The sequence below is a fragment of the Podarcis bocagei genome, assembly GCF_964188305.1.
Source record: "Podarcis bocagei genome assembly, chromosome: 15".
Classification (NCBI taxonomy): domain Eukaryota; kingdom Metazoa; phylum Chordata; class Lepidosauria; order Squamata; family Lacertidae; genus Podarcis; species Podarcis bocagei.
In genome coordinates this window covers 37,908,824-37,931,144 of record NC_138141.1, presented here as the reverse complement: position 1 = coordinate 37,931,144, position 22,321 = coordinate 37,908,824, and the positions used below count along the sequence as shown (strand labels likewise).

At 47.9% G+C, this 22,321-nt stretch overlaps 1 protein-coding gene across 8 annotated transcripts in view; it reads left to right on the top strand.

Moving 5' to 3' along the window:
* The window catches only part of SGSM2 (small G protein signaling modulator 2), an 80,271-nt gene that overhangs the window by 23,893 nt on the left and 34,057 nt on the right, over window positions 1-22,321 (top strand). For 4 of the 8 annotated variants that reach the window (XM_081172888.1, XM_081172884.1, XM_081172887.1 and 1 more), the window contains exons 3-6: window positions 16,187-16,349; window positions 18,097-18,168; window positions 19,010-19,174; window positions 21,615-21,682. In XM_081172888.1, the coding sequence (XP_081029014.1) occupies window positions 16,187-16,349; window positions 18,097-18,168; window positions 19,010-19,174; window positions 21,615-21,682 (468 nt within the window). The remainder of the gene's footprint in view (window positions 1-16,186; window positions 16,350-18,096; window positions 18,169-19,009; window positions 19,175-21,614; window positions 21,683-22,321) is intronic. The other 4 variants (XM_081172889.1, XM_081172886.1, XM_081172883.1 and 1 more) reach the window with 3 other exon arrangements.

Genomic DNA, 22,321 nt, shown 5'->3' with positions numbered 1-22,321 from the left:
CAGAGCTGGTGGCAGAAGGACAGGGCACAGTCTTGTAGCCATGAACCAGGGGCCACCTTTGTAGGTGGGATCAGACACACCCGCCCAGCAGGTACATGGTGGAGCCATAGGGGGAGCCTTGAGTGAGTCCACTCCCTCTTCTTTTAAAGTTTGGTGGGAGGGATGTGTCCTCTGTTGGGACATCTGTATAGCTTCCGTTCAGTTCTTTTTTTAAAAAAAAAAGTTTTTTTATTCAAAATTAAAACAAGACATATTATCCAAAAACATATCATCCTTGTCCCCCCCCCATTTTTCCTCCCTCCACCCACCCACCCACCCACACACCCCACCCCCGACTTCCCTCAGTTCCAGTCTTTGGTTTCTCTGAGACTGCTGTTTTCTGCATGTTACAAAGTTGTATAGATCCTCAAACTATTTAGCTGATTATTATAAATAAAAGGTTTGTGAATGTTTATTCAAAACCTGCCAAGGAGTCCAGTTCACTTTGTTGCATCTCCAGATACTTTGTAAAGGGTTCCCATTCATCCTTAAAGTCACAGTTATCCTTGTCCTGCAGCTTATATTTCAGTTTTGCCAGTTCTGCATAGTCCGTCAATTTTTCTTGCCATGATTCTTTAGTTGGGGTTTCTTCAGTCTGCTTCCGTTCAGTTCTAAAGCTCTTGCCTCGCTCCTGTTCCTTGGCGTCCTGTTTTCTGGACCTTACCCTTGCAGCTGAGACTGAGCTACTATCAGCCTGAATAAAGGTCTCTTCCTTGCTTTTCAAGGAACAGCTGCTGCCTTTGCGTTTTGGGGCGAGAGCTTAACAGCTTCCCTCCATCAGTTTTATGAATGAAGTCTGGGAGCATTGTAAAGACTAGCAGATTCCCAGCCCTCTTTCTCCAATCTGTCTGTAAGCCCCTGAAGCTTGTGCCGCAATAAATCTGAGCCATTTCCCCCTGTGCTATGAGAATCTTGTTTGGCAGTCAAGAATAACCCTGGAGGCCTGAGAGCAGTGACTGGTATCAGAGGCCTTCGGAAGGGAAGCAACCGCATTGTCTTTTGGAGCTCTCCGTGGTGCTGATCTGGTTCTTTTCCAGTTAAGCTCCAGGATCCTTCAGGCGTTAGAGAACACCCTTCCTCTCCTTTCATTTAGCAGAGCTTTGGCTCATTTGATATTTACCCAGTGAGGGCTTTTGAGTGGAATATGACTAATAGGTTCTGTTCTTTGTGCGTGCGTGTGATATTCTGATCTTGTTCTTTTTGTAGTTGCTGGTAGCCTTGGGTGCTCTTTGAATGGAAAGTCAGGTTAAAAACCCTAAATAAATAATATCCGACTAGGAGGAGAGTTGGCTGGCTCAAAGCATCACAAGCTGCCAAGGCCTTTGTTCCAAACAACACACAAGAGTTATTTTCTCAGTCCTTTGCATAAGCCTAGGTTGGTGATATGGGCAGAGCAGCTGTGCACTTGGTCAACGCAGAGAGCAGGGCCTTTCCCTTGCTGTGATCCACACTTTGCCTTCTCTGGCTCAAAGGTCCACCTCTGGAACCCTCTCCTAAGGACTCTGGGCTACTGAACACAAAGTTGCAGGCCTGGGATTCAGAGACAACTGCCCTCTTCCCTTCCATTGTTGTCTAGGAGGTGCTCTCGGGGGCCAGGGTCTCGCTCCAAAGAGCTGAAAGCCTTTCAACAAAAGCATTTATCCAAGAGATTAGGGTTCCAGGTGCAGCATAGTCTGAACTAGTCAGGGTTGTAGAATTGTAGAGTACGAGGGTTGTCTAGTCTAACCCCTCTTCAATGCAGGGATCATTTGCTCAACGTGGGGCTCAAACTCACGACCCTGAGGTTAAGAGCCTCATGCTCTACCGGCAGAGCTATCCCAAGTCCATCTCAAGCACTGAGAATCATTCTAGCTTCCAAACATAATCCAGGAGCAATGAGGAAACAGCCCAGAGTCGATATCACAAGGAAGGGGGATTAGAAATGGGAGCTCAGCCCCAAAGTACAAAGAGCCGGGGGCCTGTGTGGTTTCTGGAAGGCTCAGTAGGGAGCCCTATATGGTGGCTTCCCTAACCCTAGCTGCTGATAGTGTTGCTGCCCTGGGCTCCATTAGAGGAAGGTGTGAGCACATAAGTCTGTTCAGTAACTAGCAATTGATCAAGTTCTAGGGATTCTTTACTCAGGAGCTGACAACCATTTCGCCTGAATTGGGAGATAACTCTGGGCCTATAGATGAACATAAGAAGAGCCCTGGTGGATCAGGCCAATGGCCCATCTAGTCTAGCCATCCTGTGCTCAAGGTGGTCACCCAGATGCCCCAAACTGGAAGCCCCAGGGCAGGAGCTGAGCACAAGAGCTCTTTATCCCCACTTGCGACCCCCAACAACCGGTGTCCAGAGGCATAATGCCCCCGCCAGTGAAGTTCTTCCTTGACTTGGACCTTTCAATTCTCAAGGAACAAGGGTTGGCTGCCCATCCCCAGACAGCTCCAATGGTTTCCCAGCAGGTCACCCACCAGAGGGTATCTCTCGCACCAGTTCCAGGAGACCCTTGCCTGCTCCTCAGGTTCCCCCACCTGTGGACTGTCTCATCCGTCCTTTGAGGACTCGGTGTCTGGCGCTGGGTCAGAGCTGAGCATGACACCCTCCCTCCCTGACTCTAACGCCACCATCTGACAAGCATGTTCCACCAATGTGCAACACTGGCAGGCTTTGCTGGTGCGAGTTTGGAGAATCCGGTGGCGAATTTCCTCCCTCCGTTCTGTGACCTTTTTCTTTTTCTCAAGCTCTCTGCCAGCTGCTACTCTGCCATGGAACGACTGGACTAATCCGTCCATTGCAGCGTGAAGAGGCACATGCTACTTCACTTGCAGCCGTTACACCCTTTAAGGGAGAGATGTGTCCACGTGGCCATGGGGACAGGATATGCTCTGCTTCTGTGTGCCATCTTGTAGAGCCAACAGAAACACTGCTGTCGTCATTAGATGACCAAGCCTTTGGCAATATCTTTACTGCCGGCACAGGGTAAATTCTTTGAATCGCACAGTCCATTAAGTGCTATTAATAGCCATTGATGGTACAATATAATGGCAGCACGTTGCTTATTACCAGCAGGGACCAGGAAACTGCGTACGACCTCTGTGTTTCCGTGTGGGTTGTGGAGAAGCTGCACAAGACCTTCTCTGTAGTGGCAAACGTAAGCCGTGGATGTCCCAGCAACCATCTCCAGTCTGGAAACGGCTCGCTGATGTGCTCAGAAAAGGCGTTGCTTGAAAACTCATGCCACAGGGAAGGTTAGTGCAGATCACAGGTAGGGAACCTGTGGCCCTCCAGATATTATGGGCCTCTGAATCCCATCATCCCTGATGTGAGGAGCAGGTCAACAATAAATCGCATGGCATAAGTGAAGTTAACCCTTCAAACAAGGTCTGCTCAGGAGGTCATGCCTAGTGAGCACAGCAACTCAACCTGGTTGATCTTGCCTCTATGAGGCAGTTGTGGGGACAGAAGGTCACTGCCTTTCCCCAGTTGCCTAAGCCTCTTCCTCTCCCAGGTCCTTCCTCAGCAATCTGAGACCACATCATCATGTCTGTCTTTGCTCCTCCCTCTTCATGCCTCTTCTGGTTCTGGGAGACTAGCAGGAGAGGGACACACACTGGCCTCTTCACCAGCCTGATTCATCTCTGCCTCTTGTGACTTCTCTCTGCCATAGACTCCTCCTGCTCACTAAACCCTGTTGCCTTCTTCCTCTGACCATTCATTGTCATCCCACCACCACTCCCCGGGCTCTGAGTCTTCTTCCCCTGGGGGTTCCCCAGCCTTTCACCACTCCTCTGCATCTGGCCAGTCCATGACACCTGGTCATTGGTCATGATGGCTGAGACTGATGGGAATTGGTGGCCATCAAGTTCTGGAGAGGTGCAGGTTCCACATCCTTGGTGTATGGACCCGTCTTCTTCAACCTAGTTCTCTCCAGATGTTTTGAACCATGGCTCCCATCAGCTGCAGCTAGCATGACCTATGACCAGGGGTGTTGAAGGCCTACAATATCTGGGGGGCCATAGGCTCCCCACCTCTGAGCTACACCAACCCTTCCCAGTGGCTATGTTTCCATCAAACTCAATGTTATGCTGCCATTCTCACTGGAGCTGAAGGGAATCGTTTCCCTTCTCCACCAGTATGGCTGATGGCCAGGGATGATGGGAACTGTAGTTCATTAGCATCTGAGGAGGCCAGAGGTTTCCCATGTCTGTTTTGCCGCAGGGAGTTAAAAAGGGGGCATTTACATCTCCAGTGTTAAATATATTTGCATAGGCCCTGTTTTGTCAGTTCAGCGTGGCTTGTGACATATCTGGAGGTGGCAGAGGGGGCTCTGAACTGCCACCGTAATTGCTCTGCGCAGCTGACACCCAGGTCTCTGGCAGCCTCTGCTTTTCAAATTCCCCTTTTCACAAAGTGGATATCAGCCTTTCTAAACCGTACACGCATTTCTCTCTCTCTCTCTCTCCCTGCCTGAAAGCAAAAGCCTATTACCGGCAATTAAACCGAATGTAATTTTCAAACGCAGAAGACAACCGTGGACAAATTGAAAAGCCCACATTCTGTTGAGAAGGCTTATCTCCAGAATTGGCTTTGGCGATTAAAAAAAAATAAAATCCAGAGGGAAATGTATTGCAAGGGAAAGGGAAGGAATTCCTTCCTGGTGTGCCTATGAGGAGGAGAGAGAACTTTTAAAAAAAAGCTGTGTAGGCTTGTTTCCCCACTTCCTGAAATGTGTAAGAATTCACACACACAAACAATTTGTTTTATGGGGGGGGGGGGGTCTGCTTATTTGTTTGCATCATTTTTTTGAACTGATCTGCATCCAGCAATCATAATCTGAGGCCTTTCTTCATGTGCCTTCTCTGTGAAAAGTCTGGAGAACGGACATTGTTATTCTTTTTGTTTGTTTTTGTTTGTTCCTATGGTATGTCTTTTTTGTGTTTTCCTCTTGTAAACGGCCCTGTGGTCCTCGGATGAAGGGTGGTATAGAAACTGAATAAATAAAAGTTTAAAATAAAATAACCGTTTGCTGGGGGTAGCATAATGCAGTTAATTGGGCCTGGTGGGGTGGAAGGCAGGGAGCCCAACAGTAGGTGGCGCCAGAGGTAATGACAGCAGTGGTTGTGGACACTCACTGGGTCTCTGGGGTAGAAGGGAGCCCAGATCGTGGCTGGAGCCAGAGCCAATGGCAGGCAGATCCTGCTCGTTCTCACACCCATCCTCTTCCCTGAGGACTTCTACGGGGGAAACTTTGCTAGGAGGTGGAAGCTGAGAGGAAGGGGTTCACATGGAACCTTGCCAAACAGAGTGTGATTTTAAACCCTGCGCCACTTACCAGCCGATGAGCGAGGGTTAACTCCTGCAGAATGGGCTGCCTGCACCAGTCCCTGGAGAAATGGCCTGCACAGGCAGTGCAGGATTAAACCCCACCTGCTACCCATCAGCCGATGCCTCAGCTGTTGACCCAGGGGTTCTGGTTTCAGGGAAATGGACTTCTGGGCCAAACCTCTGCTCAAAAGCCATCAGATGGTTGTCTGAAGCAGCTCCCCTTGGCAGCTGGTTTGAGGCATCACGAAAGGCCAGCAATGTTTTACCTCCTTAATTTATTAGTATTCTCTCTCTCTCATCAACAAGGACTGGGAAAGTTGCTTGTAAGGTGTTCTGCCTTGGTTTGCAAAAAAGCTTGACCCCCACCCTGGGGTGCTATGCACATTGTGCTGGATGGGGGGGGCTCTGTTTGTCTTGGGGTGGCGGCCTGTCGCTTTGAATCCACCACATTTTGCCAGGTCCCGCAGAGCACATCTGGAAATCCTTTCCCCTCCCCCTGCGGTTTTGTTGCCATAGTAGCGGCTGTTGGTGCTCCTGATGTTTTAAAATACCTCACGCCACCTGAGGACGTGGTGTTTCTCTCTGTTGTGTTCTTCTGCCAAGGAGCAGATTATTGGTTAATTGTTCTTTGTGTATCAACAAACCGTTTTTTTCTGAGCTGACTAATAGGATCGTGGCGCTAATGGTAATGAGACAATTAGTGCAATCATCTCTCTGACCCGCCTCCTCCACTCTGGTATTAAACGAGCTTCCCTTTTTTCATGGGGGTGGGGGGTGGGGGTGAATTTTTTTTAATGGAGCTTGTGTTCCAAGAAGACCCAATATGTGAAAAGGTGCCGGTTTAATTCTCAAAGTTCGACAACATGCTTTATTCAGTTTCTGGGGTGAAAAGCCGTTCTGCGCAGGCCATTTGAATGGTGTGTTCTTAGTAGTGATGGAAGGATCTGTCAGCTTTGGTTCTCTCAATTTGTCATTGTTCACATTTTGCAGGAATCTGTTATTAAAAAATACCGTATTTTTTGCTCTGTAAGACACACTTTTTCCCTCCTAAAAAGTAAGGGGAAATGTGTGTGCGTCTTATGGAGTGAATGCAGGCTGCGCAGCTATCCCAGAAGCCAGAACAGCAAAATTGCAGAGAAAGGGAGAGATAAGTATTTATGAAAGGGGCAGTGACATGCCTGGTGTGGCCTGCTTCTGCATGCTGATACTTTGAGCTGATAAGCGAAAGGCTGATCGTCTGGCGATACTGCAGGAGGGATGTGCCATTGTTTCACTCCATCACATGCTCCTCAGAACCGGGGTGGGGGGCAGCGAATTCCAGGTCTCCAAGTTTTTATATCAGGCGGTAACACCGGATTGGCACACTAGTATCACCTAACCAACTCCCTGTGTTAGGAGGGTTCTGGGATGTTGTGCTGCCTGAATGGTCTGTACCTCCTTTCTCTAGCCAGCAGGGGCCCAGTAAGCACTATTTTATTTATTTATGTTACAGTAATTGTTCTTCATGCAAGGATTTATCCGGTGTTTTCCAGGGCCTTCAAAGCACTTCAGCCTGCATTATCTCGGTAATTTGTTTACAGCAGCTCTGCAAAAGTGGCTCGGTATTTATTGTACCCATTTTACAGATTGGAGGGAGGGAAGTGGAGGCAGCAGCCTAGAGGAAAAGCAGCCTGCTTAAAGCTGGGGACAGGACATGGGGTATTGAAATGAAAAGACAGCGGCTGTTATTTTGATTTCATTTATTGCATTTACACCCCACCTGTTTCTCTAAGAAACGATAAGGAATTATGGATTTGTAGAGTTGGAAGGGACCCTGAGGGTCGTCTAGTCGAACCCCCACCCCTGCAATGCAGGAATCTGAACTAAAGCATCCATGACAGATGGCGTACATGGTTCTCCCCCATTTAATTCCTCACAATTACCCTGTGAGGTAGGTTATGCTGAGAGGCAGTGACTGGCCTAAGCATCATGGCTTAGTGGGGATTTGAACCCTGGTCTCTCAGGTCCTAGTATGGCACTCTAATCACTGTACCACACTGGGGCTGTTGTTAATTATAATATTTAATGTAATATAGCATTTAATTTATCAGATATTTCTTGTTTTGTAGAGAAATGGCCATTGCAATGTAGTTCTGTAACAACCCAGACTGGGCAATCCTCATAATTAATTTTTAGGAAGAATCTAAAAACATTCCTGTTTTGGTGGCTGAGAATTCTCTTCCTGACAAACCTAAAAAGATTACCGGTACCTGTAGAAACACACAGACACGGCTGTGCCCCTGCTCATTCTGCTTACCAACCCCCTGTGATCTTGCTATTGACCCTAGAGCTTCCTCTTCCCATCCCTTGCAGAGCTACTAAGTTCAGTTTTAGTGGCCCCTTGGGTTTATCCTGGATTGTGATGTGGTACTACAAATCCTCCAACGGGGGCAGTGCGACGACAGCCTTACATTTCTATGTATATAGGAAGATATATATATGATGCAGTTACATAAGAGTTAACTGTGAAGATTAAGGTTGTCATGTCTGCTGATCTGATGTCTGCCGAGGCTGCTTTTGTGAATCTTCTACTGAAGGCAGAGAGAAATTGTGCTGGGGAGATAATTAGATTTCCCCCCCTTTCTGTCTTACAAATGCAATTAGGAGCCTCTGGCTGCCTGATTTCTGAAGCTGGAGACCTCTGTGTTTGCACTACTCTCCCCCACGCTATCCTCAGGGTCTTGAGGTCCAGCTATGGTCCGAGAAGTCAAACAATGGCCTTTAAAACATTGCAGGAAAAGAGCAACAAATCGGGCGGGGAGGAGAGAATCACAAAGCAATCCTGAAAATAATGAGCAGTGCCACACTCTCTAGTTTTCTCTCTGGGAGCAAGCATTGGCAGGAGTGGCTCAGAACATAACAGAATTGTCCATACACCCAAGTCACCACCCTTGTAGAAAAAAACCCATCTCTGCTGGTTTCCCCTTTTTAAGCGAGGGTACCAAGAGGGTTTGGAAATGGCAGCTTCTTGAATGTGGTGGAAAACTTAGCAGGGGTGGGCATCCCTTTCTTAAGATAAGCATTTTGCAAATCTGGGAGACAGCCGGACAAGCCAGAAGTCCCGTTATCTTACCTTTGTATTTGTGATGAGGAGGAAAATTCCTCCCAAATAGGCTCCTCTGCTGAACAGAATAATGGGGTGGAGTGGGGCTCTACGTCTTCCTAGCTCTGTGTAAATAATTTTATTTATTTAATGTTCCTGTATGCTGCTTTTTTTTTTTTTTGTCACAAGAGACCCCAGTGCGGTTTTACATGAAAATAAATAAGTCACATCATTGCAAATCAGAGAACACAGTGAAGAGCGCAGTGGAATATAAGCAGCAGTGCTATAAAGCAAATAAACAAGACAGTACTTTAAAGCTATAAATCAGCACCATAAAACGAAACAGACTCCAGGCTCCAAAACTGGCCCAACCAGAAACCACCAAAAGTGAGGAGGAAATAGAGAATATGAACAGGGAACTCCTGACAAACGCGTGGCCATCTCTGTCCTCCTGAAGGAAGGAACATTTCAAAACTGGGGGCAGCGCAATGTAGTTTTATTTTTATTTATTCCAGCAATTTGTAAACCACTTAATCACAGTCTTCTCTGAGGGGTGTATAGGATCAGTGTATTGGATCTGGATGTATCCCAAATACCAGGCTGATGTCCTTTGCTTGATAGGCTGGTCAGACACAAAGTGGAATCTTTACCAGGGTGGAATCTAGACACATATTAAAAAATGCTGTGAAAATGCTTTTTTTAAAACACGTTTTAAAAAATAAGTTGAATTTGCCATAAGCTCACCATTGCCATCTAGTATCACATTTGTATAATGCACTTAAAACACACTTAAAACTTTTTAACTTCATTAGGTCTGCATAGTTCTGTCTTAAAGTACTACCTTTTATGAACAGATGCCAATTTTATGCTTTGACCTATATATTTTTGTATTGTCCCTATGCCAATAAAGGTGATTGATTGATTGATTGATTGATTGATTGATTGATAGTTCTTCTTCACCCCAAATCAACTTTAAATGTTTCCAGCACAAAAGACCCCAGATCTATTTGCCTGTAATTTGGCAGACTTTATCCACTTGGAGGAGCTAGCATTCCTGCAATTTTCATCTACTTCTGCCAAAAGAGGAAAACATCTGTAGCCATTAAAAAATATATTATTATTTCCCAATAACAAATGTGGGAGCTTTTGGGGTGACGGACTCAGATCTGGATAGGAGAGCCTGTGAAGCTCCTCAGATGAAGGTGGGGTGTTTGCCGAAGTGCTGAATCAGGGTCTGGATAAAATATTGCAGGCAGTGCGCACCCCTAAAATGTGGTATCTCCCAGTTGGAACATGCTGAGCTATTATCTCAGGGTGGAAGGTGCCAAAAGGGGCATGTTTCAAAGGCAGGGGAAGCTCTGTTCAGAGAGTCAAGATCTAGGAACTCCTGGATTCAGGGCTCTGGGAAGGCGGCGATGACATGCTTTTCAGAAATATTATTGCAAGGAAACAGAAGCATGCCGTAGGCCAGCTCTGGGCTGTCGTAGTTGAAATGATTTCCTGAAGCAATAAGGGAGAAGCAAGCACGATTGCGGCAGGAAAGTCCAATTAAGTCTTCTTTGCTGCATAATTGTCACCTGGAGTTAAATTATAGAGGAAGAACCCTTCTGACTGAGTCTAGGTTTTTATTACTTTGCTTCACTTTTCTGTTTTGATGCATGTGGTGCTATCTCAGCCGACGGGCAGCTTCGCAGCTGACGTACGATTTCATTAGTTCCCTCTCCCGTCTCCGCGGGTGTTGTGCTGACTCTAGGCTGATTCCATGGCCGCTTGCTTTCCTTAATGTTAGGCATTAGTTAGGCTGGGATAGCAGGATGGTCCTGTTGAGACCAGGGATGTAATATACTCCCAGACACCCTTCCCTTTCTTGCCCCTTAATCAAGTCAGCCGACTGAGGATTCAGGATTGATCTCCAGTGTTAAACTGCCGGCTTTACATTTACCAGCTTTTCCTTAAGAGCAGAGCCCTGCCAGGGCAGACCAGTGGCCCAGCTGCTCCAGCATTCTTACAGTGGCCAACAAGATGCTTCAATGGGAAGCCCACAAGCAGAGCATGAGGACAACAGCACTCTTGTCTCCCTGCAATTCCCAGCAAGTGATATTCAGAAACATTAGTGCCACCAACAATGGATGGAGATCATAGCCATGGGCTGGCAGCCACCAAGAGCCTTATGACCAGAACAGGATGGAAGTGCCAGAAAAATGGAGTCTTCTACAGAAGGGCATCAACAGTGAATAAGGAGTATTGGCCAATGAGTGAACAAGGAGGACATATCCCATCCTCAACTGTTGTTTTTTTTACCTCCAAAGTTCTCCAAGTGTCACAGACTGGTTGGACTTAGAGAAATGGTGGGAGGCAGGAGGTGGGGAACGTCCCATGGGATGAAGACGCAGGGCTAGGGGATTGGTGGTAGGATGGTGTTCAGCGGTCAGAGGGAGAAGCCTGGGGGGAGGAGGAGGAGGTGACAGAAGCAGGAGAGGTAACAGGGTTTAGTGAGCAGGAAGAGGCTGGGGCAGAGAGCAGTCCAGACTCAGAGACAGGAGAAGAGGGAGGCCCAAAGAGATGAGTCCAGCTGGTGAACAGGCATGGGTGTCTCCCTCTCCTGCTGTGGGAAGCACCTCACTCTCCTGGTCTCCCAGGACCAGGAGAGGCATGAAGAGGGCGGAGGAGAAGCCAGCTTCATGCAGGCGCAGTCTCAGATTGCTTGGGGGAAACCCTGGAGAGGAGGGGACTTAGGCAGCTGTGGGGAGGTGGGAGACCTTCAGTCGCAGCAACTATTTCAAGGGGGCAAGACCTGCCAGAGATGAGTTGCTGTGCTCCTGCGCAGATCCTGTTTTTACTAATTGAGAGTGAATTCCAACCTGCTCAGCCCTCTCCTGTCTCCAGGGCTCCAGGTCTCTCCCAACCCTACTTGGAGATTCCAGGGATTGGACCCTGCTTTGCGTTGGTGACAGCGTGCGCCTCCAGACTGTCAGGTGCTTTCCAGGAGGAATCCAAGCCCATACTGGAGCTTGGTTATTTCAAAGGAGATTAAAGGGCTACAGTGCAACAGATGTGCCTTGAAAACACCCACCCATCAAAATAGACGTTTTGCATTTTGGAAAGTGACAGTGAAAGGCACAGAGAAGTGTGGGGTGAACAAACGACCAATGGGAAGATGTGCAAACACCCTGAAGCAAATCAGGATGGATGCTGAGTGAGCAGGTCCTCTGTAGGGTCCTGGGGACCTCCCTCCGTGGATCCAGCCCTTCTAACACTTCTAATTTACTGAGCGGACAATCTGCCCGTCCCACATTCTCCCCAATTTTAATTTTGTTGGAGCTGATAATCTTCTGTGCCCCCAGCTCATGATGGAAGCCAAAGACAGCAATCATGCCTAGCCTGTGTGTGGGATGCCTGGAAGGTGAAAAAGCCATATATCCTGTCTCTCCCGCCCACACAGGCACTGGCTGCAATCTGGAGCCTGCCTGGCAGACACAGAAGCCATCTCCAGGCAGGGCGTGTGTGTGTGTGTGTGTGTGTGTGTGTGTGTGTGTGTGTGTTCCTGAAATGGAATTAACATGCATGCAGATTGGCTGTTCCCTGGCAGCAAATGAAGGTGTTTTAAGGATTGTCAGACAGGGGCGGGCTCGGTTGAGAGCTTACGGCGACGTAAGATGGGTCAGCAGTACGGACAGGGGAGAGTTTTGATTCAGTGCACCTGGAAAAGCCTGTGGGCCAGATCTTGCAAACAATTCCAAGTACAGAACACAAATGTTCCGAGTGTTTGTTCTCTTTTGGCGGCTGCTAAAGATACCTTTTTCATGGGCTGCAAGAGTGAATAAGAGTTGCAGCAAGATTTATGCTCCTTCCAGTATTGCAATACTAGCCTTTTGGCCACCTATGTAGAGTCCACTTAACTTTGCCCCTCCGTCAAGGCCCAGAGCATTGGCATGTTACTGCGTATATAGCATGGCGTCATGGATTGGCTAGAGGCAGAGAAGTGGTGAGTGACATGAGCTGCAGGACCCCAAAGGGAAGAAGGCTCAGAGCCAGGGGATTTGTGGCGGGACGACGATCAGTGGTCAGAGGGAGAAGAGGGAGCAGACTGCAAGGAGGAAGTATCAGCAGTAGGAGAGGTGACAGGGTTTAGAATCATAGAATTTAAGAGTTGGAAGGGACCACGAGGGTCATCTATTCCGCCCTCCTGCAATGCAGGTGACTTTTTGCCCGAACCCACAATCCTGAGATTAAAAGTCTCTTGCTTTCATGAGCCAGGAAGAGGCTATGTGAGAGAGCAGTTCAGAATCAGAGGCAGAAGCAGACAGGGTGAGGTCAAGAGGCAGAGATGAGGCAGGCTGCAACAGGAGCCAGAAGCTCTCCTGCTGCTGCTGCTGTGACCAGCTCCCTTCCCCTCTGGTCTCCCAGACCCTGCAGAGGTATGAAGAGGGCAGAGCAAAGAGAGACAAGACAACAGAGCCTCAGATTGCTTGGGAAGGAACCAGGCAGGAGGAGTCTTAAAGAGCAGTGGGAAGGCAGGGAATTTCAGTCCTCTCAACTTCCTCATTGGGATAGTTCCCTGCTGAGAAGAGTTGCTGTGATCACAAGGCCCGCACTGTTTTCTTTCTTTGAATAAAGAGTTAACTTCACTGACTCCAGTGTTTTATTGCTGACCTATGCCTGATTGTGGCTTCTGACACATGAGTATCTGACCGCTTTAGGGATTTTCCAAGGCGGTGACTTTCATCCGGAAAGGTGCCACTCTAGGGAATGGCCAGATCGTATGTTTCAGTGCTGCCCCGGGCATACCACAGTGCCAGAAGGTGTCCAGGGATGCCACATGCTTTAAAGGTGTTGTGTGTATGCAGCCTGAATCTCTGGGAGTAAATTTGGACAGTAATGTTGGCACCAGGCGGGCCTCACTGGGGGAAGCATTCCATGATTTGGGGTGGGTAGAGGTCACCACCGAAAAGATCCTCCTCCCATCTAACCCAGTTAGCTCCATATGGTTAAGACTGGGGATCTGAGACTGGCAGGGTGAGAAAAGCAGGAAGTTCTCCCCACTGGTGTAAGGACCTCTCTAGACTTTTGGGGGGGGGGCATGTGTATTCAGTGACATGTCATTGATGCTATAATGCTTGCTTAGTGGTGGATCTCTACTGGATTTATACTCCCCTGTCCGCATGTCATTCCGCTTGTCCTGTGAGTCTTCCCCATTATTACCACCTGGAGGGGCGCTCTTCCTAGAATCATAGAATTGTTGGAAGGGAACCCGAGGGTCATCTAGTCCAACCCGCTGCAGCGCAGGGAATCTCAGCTTAAAGCACCCATGAGAGATGGCCATCCAGCCTCTGCTTAAAAACCTCCAAAGGAAGGAGAGCCAGCAACAAAAGTGGGACAGAACACAAAACTCCGGAACGTTTTGCAGTATGAAAAGTTACCGGATTTCAGCAGGAAGCTGCAGGGCACGTTCCAATTAGACACGACGCAGGGTGCAAAACCTTTTAAAGTGCAAACAGGAGGGAAAGTGGCGTTATAACCAACCACAATACAACCATGAGCACAAATTTTCACGAATGCAGAATGAAAAGAGAGCCTGTGGAGTCATGTTTCATTTTCTCAGAGCCTTTGGTGCTTATCGATGGAGCTGTGTAAGTCACAGAAAGACACCCCCCCCAAAAAAAAAGAAGACGCAGAGTTTCCTCTCCCTCACTCCCCTTACATGTTTGAATGAAGTGTGTGGTTTTTCTTCAGCCATGCCTGTGTGTGAATTCAAAAGCTTGGTATTTTTCCACTGCTGTGCTACGAATGTTCCAAGTTTGGGTCTGAGATGTCCAGCCTTTTCTCCTTTTAAAAAACGCAAAATGAAGCTTATCTTCCCAATGGATAATGCTTTTCCCCCTCACCCTCCTCCTCCTCCTATTTTTTTTTTTTTAAAGGCTGCAAAATGCGAGTCTCTTTCCCCAGAGGTTGCTCACAGTAATTGACACAGGCAAAGGCAAGCACTTGTGGTCAGATCAATCTGGAAAAGAGGCAATCCGCTTTATGCTATCATTTCCTTTGGGAGGGCTGTGGGGGTTGGAGGAGCGACTGGGGAGGGGGGCGCAGGATGCTGTCTCTGAGACGTCCGTGCTCCCTGCCTCTTTCTTCCCTTTCCGAATTTAATCACCAATCAACTGGGGTTGATCATGGATGAAACTTTCCGTGGGTGTTAAGCGCCAAGATTGCGATGCGGCTCAGTCCACTTGGTAACTACAGAATTCGATACGTGGGCATCTTCTGAAGCGGCAGGAGAACTCATCGTGAAGGGTGGGGGTTGGGAGAGCTAAATTCAGCCTCCAGTAATTTTGCAAGCACGTTTCGGACTTCTTTATCGGCGCCTCAGAGTTGTTAAATGCTTCTTGCTTCCGGGTGATCAAAAGCAGTGCTGGGGTCCTGACCTCCCTCGCTTCAGGAATCTCAATCTGTATCGCCTGGTCTGCCGCGGGACCCCTTTATGTTCGCTGCTCCAGGAAGGGATTTTGGGCAGACCCACAAGGAAATAGGGAGGGGGTATCGCTGTGGGTTAAACCACAGAACCTAGGACTTGCCGATCAGAAGGTCGGCGGTTCGAATCCCCGCGACAGGGTGAGCTCCCGTTGCTCGGTCCTTGCTCCTGCCAACCTAGCATTTCGAAAGTGCGTCAAAGTGCAAGTAGATAAATAGGTACCACTCCAGAGGGAAGGTAAGCGGCGTTTCTGTGTGCTGCTCTGGTTTGCCAGAAGCTGTATCTGGCTCCCTCGGCCAATAAAGCAAGATGAGCGCCGCAACCCCAGAGTCGGTCACGACTGGACCTAATGGTCAGGGGTCCCTTTACCTTTACCTTTTATGCTTTGGAATGGGCACACTGGAAATTTATGTGGGCCACAAACAGACTCGTTTGAATCCCTGATCTCTCGTTGCCAGGGGTGCCTTTTGCCCCGTTGGGATCTGGTCTGGCCTGGCAGCTTCAGATAGGGGAGAAAAGGAGGAAATAGAAGGAGCAGGGCTCTGTCTTGTCACTGAGAACCAGGTGCTGCCTTCATAGGTGGGATCAGTTCATGCACCTGCCCAGGTGGGCCATACATGTGGGCACATAGCAGGCTAGCTGGGCAAGAGGGTCCTGCTCATGAGGTCTCATCTTTAAAAGCTTGGCGGGAGGGGCGTGTCCACTAATGGGACGTCTTCTGTTTGGTTGTGAACCTCTTCCGTTGATCTGGTTCGCCAGAAGCGGCTTAGTCATGCTGGCCACATGACCCGGAAGCTGTATGCCAGCTCCCTCGACCAATAAAGTGAGATGAGCGCTGCAACCCCAGAGTCGGCCACGACTGGACCTAATGGTCAGGGGTCCCTTTACCTTTAAGGAGCTATTTGGCACCTAGCTTATACATCTGAGTTTCTAACACTGGACAACAGCCACTGTCGTCGTGTTTTGCGACGGGAGCCTGATGGTAGTCAGAGGTAGTTCTTCATTTGTACGCCCAGGTCATCCCAGGTAATAGCTTAGGATGGGATGCAGTGAGGCTGTTGGCTCCTCCCCCTGAAGCGCCATCTTGTAGCCTTGTAGCCTTCGCCATCCATGCTCTTATTTTATACCACTGAGTCCATCCACCCTGAGCTTCCGGGGAGACCCACCCCTGAACCACACCGTCCTTTTGCTCCTATTGTTAAACAAGAGCCTGTGTTTGCCCCAAGACCACAGAACTCTCCAGCGGAATGGGGTTTGCTCCTTAACACTCTTGCCTTCTTATCTCCTCCCAGGGGTGGTGGAAGCTTGCCTTCTGCACATGCTCAAGAGACGGGCAGCTGGCTTCCTGCGGACCGACAAGATCGCCGCCCTCTTTACCAAGGTCGGCAAGACGTACGACGTTGCCAGCGACGTGTGCAGGAAAGCCCAGGAGCTGCTGCAGCAGGTAGAAGGCAGGTGAGGGTTAATGTCCGCCTCCGAAGGGAGTCCGCAGCTCAGTGACGAAACCTTGTTTTGCAGTTTGCCCGCCCGCCCACCAGCCCAGTCCCGGAGTTAGATCTGCACTGTTTTCAGCTGAAAGACTGGAGCGTGTTGATTTCTGCACACTGCAAAGGGCTGGCATCAGGGGGGCATAGCTGTCAACTTTCAGATTTGAAAATAAGGGACCAGCAGCCTCGAAAATAAGGGATCAGCAGCCTCACTTGTCCCGGCGACAGTCTACGGGATATCTAACAATCCGGGAAAGCAGCGGGAAATGGCGCTGGAATAAGGGAATTTCCCGCAAAAAAAAAAGGCAAGATTGGCAGCTATGTTGGGGGACGGTATCTTTGTGCAGCGGCCAAGGATCCCAGCACTCTCATGCCCCCCCCGGCCTTGATGCCAATTTGCAGGGGCACATTTTAGCAGACCGGTTGCAGGCACGCATTGCAAGGCTAAGAGAGACCTTACTTGCACTCTTAAGAGGTCATCTCAGACAGGTTTTTCGGGTCCTTTTATTCCTTGCCCTGTTTAAATATTTGCTTCAACTGTGCTGCCACATTTTGAACAAGTTTATATTTAAATAGCCTGTGTGGTGATGTGAAAAGGTTCCACGATGGCTATGCAGCAGATATTAAATCAGTGCTGAAAGGGGAGGGGGAGTGTTTATTTTAAAAACAAACAAACATTTTATAACGGAGAGAACAACTCGTAACAGCAGACAGAAATCAAAAGGTGAAAAAAGAAATAGGCACACGAAATGAGTACAGTTGCTCCGATTTTAACATGGGGTTAAAATAACAAAATCCAAGTAAGGACTATTGGTATTATCAGATTATCAAGTATAGTTCCTGAATTGCTAAACTGGTGACAAGGGTTGTCTTGAAAATGATGGTTGTGCATAAAAGAATGCCAAAACGTTTTAAAAAGTGTTCTAGTCCTCCCTAAAATCTCAAATTATGCATAATTCTCTCCATTATAGCTATATTAGGTACCATTAGTTTTCCAGCACCATTAATTTTGGACAACAATACAGTGGTACCTCGCAAGACGAAAATAATCCATTCCGCGAGTCTCTTCGTCTAGCGGTTTTTTCGTCTTGCGAAGCAACCCTATTAGCGGCTTAGCGGATTAGCACTATTAGCGGTTTAGCGACTATTAAAGGCTTAGCGGCTATTAAAGTCTTAGCGGCTTAGCGGCTAAAAGGCTATTAGCGGCTTAGCGGCTTAGAAAAAGGGGGGAAAAGGGGAAAAAATTGCAAGACTCGCAAGACTTTTTCGTTTTGCGAAGCAAGCCCATAGGGAAATTCATCTTGCGAAGCGCATCGAAAAACGGAAAACCCTTTCGTCTAGCGGGTTTTTCGTCTTGCGAGGCATTCGTCTTGCGGGGCACCACTGTAGTTTACTTAGCAATATTTATCCTTTCTGTCAAAAACAAGCCATCCTTTGTTTTTGTGAATGCTCTAGGAGGCTACTGAAATTGGCAAGGTGTTATGGGGGGGCAGCCGGTCTCTCTCGCACCCCTTCTCCTCTGAGACTTGTTCCGGTTTAACCCAGAATTCCTTTGGAACACACTGTTCTAGGTGCCGACTGTTTTGTCTGCGTTGGCCCAGACACCAAAGGCATGACCCCCAAAAGTGCAAGTGTGCCTATGTGCACGCTCACACACAAACACGCCCCCACCAAGAAGTCTCAAAAGAATCCATCTTTCTTTTTTCCCTTTTCAGGTCACCTTTAAGAAAGCTGGAGAATATAGTGAGGAGTTTCAGCTATCAGCCAGCGCCTCTTTCTCTCCTCAGGTTATTAGTTTATGTCAAGTGAGAATAAGATGGGGTAGTCCAGCCTACAGCAATTTGGTGCCTTCTGGATGTTTAGGACTACAACTCCCATCAGCCCCAGCTCCCAGGGACTGCTGGGAGTTGTAGTCCAGAGCATGCAGAAGGAACCAGATTGCCAAAGGCTGAGCTAGACAAATAAGGGTTTTTATTTTCTTTCCCCATAGTCCGGAAGATTGAAGGAGGGAGCAAAAATGTTTCTGATTGATTTTTTTTCCCCTCCTCCTTGCCGCCCCCCCATCCATCCTATCCAGTTTAAACTAGTTTACCAATGACAGTAACACTTGTTTTACTGCTAGCATGTTCTCCTATCAGCTGTTGCTTTAACACTCTTTCGAAAATGGACCAATTAGGCCTTCTGGTTTGGAAATGGTAGCTCCAGTCAAGGCACGGGCACAAGGTGAACATAACAACATCACAAGTGTGGTTCAAACACCTGCCTAATGCTAGAACAGGGAGATATCCAATGGAGCCAAATGTCGGACAATTCAGGGCAGATGGAAGGAAGATTATGGGGCGCATAAACTGTGGAACTCACTGCCACAGGAGGCGGGGATGGCCACCAGCTTGGAGGACTTCTGAAGATGATTAGACAAAACCAGGGACAAGGCTGTCAATGGCTACCAGCCATTTATAGGTGCTCTCCCCCCAGAAGTGACCCCTTTGAGGAATGCAGGCCTTGCATTTGGGGCGGGCACAGAGTTGTCAGTCCCTCTCCAGACAAATTAAACCGTGTGTGCTAGCGTTGAAGCTTTTAAACTCTCTCTTTTTTGAGAGTTTTTGGGCTTTCTTTATTTCTCTTTAGCAGGAGAAGTCAGCCGGCTGGCCAGGAATCCCTCAAGAGGCAGACGTCCACCACGAGCAAAGCCCCTGCCCTGACCCCACAAGCCGTCAAGCACATCTGGGTTCGCACCGCTCTGATCGAAAGGGTGCTGGACAAGATTGTGCAGTACGTGGTGGACAACTGCAGGTAAGGGACGAGCAAAAGGAAAGAGAGCCACGAGTGGCGCATGCTGTCGTTATGAAAAAAAGCTTTCAATGGCTGGGGGGGGGGGGCTTTTTCAGCCTGAGGGTTGCATTCCTTTCTGGGCAACGTTCCGAAGGCCACGTGCCACTAGTGGGCAGAGCAATGAATGGAGGCTCTCTCATCATTAGTAATAATTTTGATTTATTGCCCATCTTTTACCATAAGACTCCAGAATGGACCATATTAATTTAAAAAGCAATGTTAAAAACAGTTAAAACAAATTAAAATCACAACTCGACTGAGTTTTTCTTTCTTTCTTTCTTTCTTTCTTTCTTTCTTTCTTTCTTTCTTTCTTTCTTTCTCTCTCTCTCTCTCTCTCTCTCTCATCTATCTAATCATCTATCTAATCTGTATCTATCTGTCTGTCTATCTGTCTATCTATCTATCATCTGACTATCATGTATCTATCTATATCTATATCTATCTGTCTATCATCTATCTATATATCTATCTGTCTGTCTATCCATCTATCTATATCTATCTATCATTATCTATCTATCTATCTATCTATCTATCATCTATCTATCTATCTATCTATCTATTTATCTATCTATCTATCTATCATCTATCTATCTAATCTATCATCTGTCTATCATCCATCTATATATCTATATCTATCTATCATCTATCTATCTATCTATCTATCTATCTATCTATCTAATCTATCATCTATCTATCTATCTATCTATCTATTTATCTATCTATCTATCTATCTATCATCTATCTATCTAATCTATCATCTGTCTATCATCCATCTATATATCTATATCTATCTATCATCTATCTATCTATCTATCTATCTATCTATCTATCTAATCTATCATCTATCATCTATCTATCATTATCTATATCTATCATCTAATCATCTATCTATCTATCTATCTATCTATCATCTTTCTGTTTTATTTTCCTTTCTTCTGTTTCTTTTTTCCATCTTGCTTCTCTTCTCTTTGCTCCTGTTTCTTTTTAGATTAGATTTTTTTAAACACTTCTTTTATTCTAGCATTGGGCATAATCTTTGTGTATCAATAGCAGCACACCTGGAACTAGAGACGATGCTTTCCTTCTCACCGGTCGACGCAGAGCAGCTGGCTTTCGTTGCGCCAGTTCCCTCTCTGTGTTAACAATATGCCTTCAAGAGAGGCTCCTGTGTGCTGTGCCCCCAAGTCTGTACGAACAAATGCTGATGCTGCCTCTTTCATTTTTGTAAAAAAATGGTCTAATGGGCAGCAGCCAAGGCAGGCCACCGAGTTGCAAAGGCAGCCCACTGCTTCTTTTTTTAAAACCAGGGAAATATTCCTGGGCGGTGGGAATGACATCAGCGCTCTTAGGGGAAAGAGTGAGGACTCCTGTTCCCTCTAGTGGTGAAATGCCACCATTCCCACCATAGAATCAGAGGGATGTAGAATTGTAGACAGAAGGGGGGACGCGGGTGGCGCTGTGGGTTAAACCACAGAGCCTAGGACTTGCCAATCAGAAGGTCGGTGGTTCGAATCCCCACGATGGGGTGAGCTCCATTGCTCGGTCCCTGCTCCTGCCAACCTAGCAGTTCGAAAGCACGCCAAAGTGCAAGTGGATAAATAGGTACCGCTCCAGCGGAAAGGTAAACGGCGTTTCCATGCGCTGCTCTGGTTCGCCAGAAGCGGCTTAGTCATGCTGGCCACATGACCCGGAAGCTGTACGCCGGCTCCCTCGGCCAATAAAGCGAGATGAGCGCCGCAACCCCAGAGTCGGCCACGACTGGACCTAATGGTCAGGGGTCCCTTTACCTTTACCTTTTAGACGGAAGGGACCCTGAGGATCATCAGGTCCAACCACCTGCAATACAGGAATATGCAGGGATGGAGCCATGGCATTATCAGCACCCACGCTCTAAGCCAGGCATAGGCGACCTCGGCCCTCCAGATGTTTTGGCACTACAACTCCCATGATCCTTAGCTAACAGGACCAGTGGTCAGGGATGATGGGAATTGTAGTCCCAAAATGCCCCGAGGGCCGAGGTTGCCTATGCCTGCTCTAAGCAGCTGAGCTAAGAAGTATGAGGGCAAACTGAGGTTGGTGGGGCAGACCTCCCATTTGCCGTAAGGCACCAGCCTCCGCTCTGGCCTGGAGAACGGCTGCCAGTCAGAGCAGGCAACCCTAGGCTCAAGGAGCAAATGCTTTGCCAGGGCAGGGACCCCTGTGTAAGAAAGCCAGCCCTGCTTTTTTTTTGTTTCAGGCTCCGCTCCTTTCAAAACGTGGCCTGTGTTTAAATAATAATAACCGGAAGAGCGCCTCTCTCTCCTCCGCACGGCAAACTTCATTAACGCCCGTGCTCCTTTTTTTCATTGAAAGGTAAATGTTATTTTATCGCTGGTCGTTTTGTGTGGTTTCTCTCTTCCAGCAAATATTACGAGAGAGAAGCTCTGCTGGCAGATCCGGTCTGTGGGCCCATCTTGGCTTGCCTGCTGGGTGAGCATCTTTCAAATGTTATTTCTGTGTGCTTTGGAAGAGCGCTGTTTTGACAGTCCCCATGTGGTTCGCCGAAAAGGCGTTTGCACAGATAATGAACATGAGTCAAGAAACGTGATGCTATTGCACCAAAGGATGCAGCAAGGATTTGGGGAGAGGAAGGGAGAGGAGGTTTCGTGAAGCGATGGGCTCTATCTGAGGCACGGCTAAGCTTTTGGCATCAGCATCAACAATTTAAAAATCCCAATTTTCCTTTCCTGGTAAAAGAAGAGTGGGTTATATGTTCTATGGAGCTGGGTCTGGGTAGGGGAACCTGTGACTCTCTAGACATCGTCGGACTCCAACTCCCATCAGCCCCAGGTAGCATGGCCAGTGGTTAGGGATGCTGGGAGTTGTAGTCCACAGCAGCTGAAGGGCACCACTATTAGCTGTCCCTGATATAAAGGCTGATAGGTACTTAAATCCTGTTTTGCCAAGGGCCAAGATGCTGGATTTGGCAGACGTCCACAGGCAATTAGTTGTGTAATCTGAGGGCCACCACCAAGAAGCTCCTGCCACCCTGATTGATGAAGAGTTTCCCTGAGTGAAAAGTAAAGATGTTGCTCTTCCGCCACTGGAAATCAAGTAGTACCCAAATTT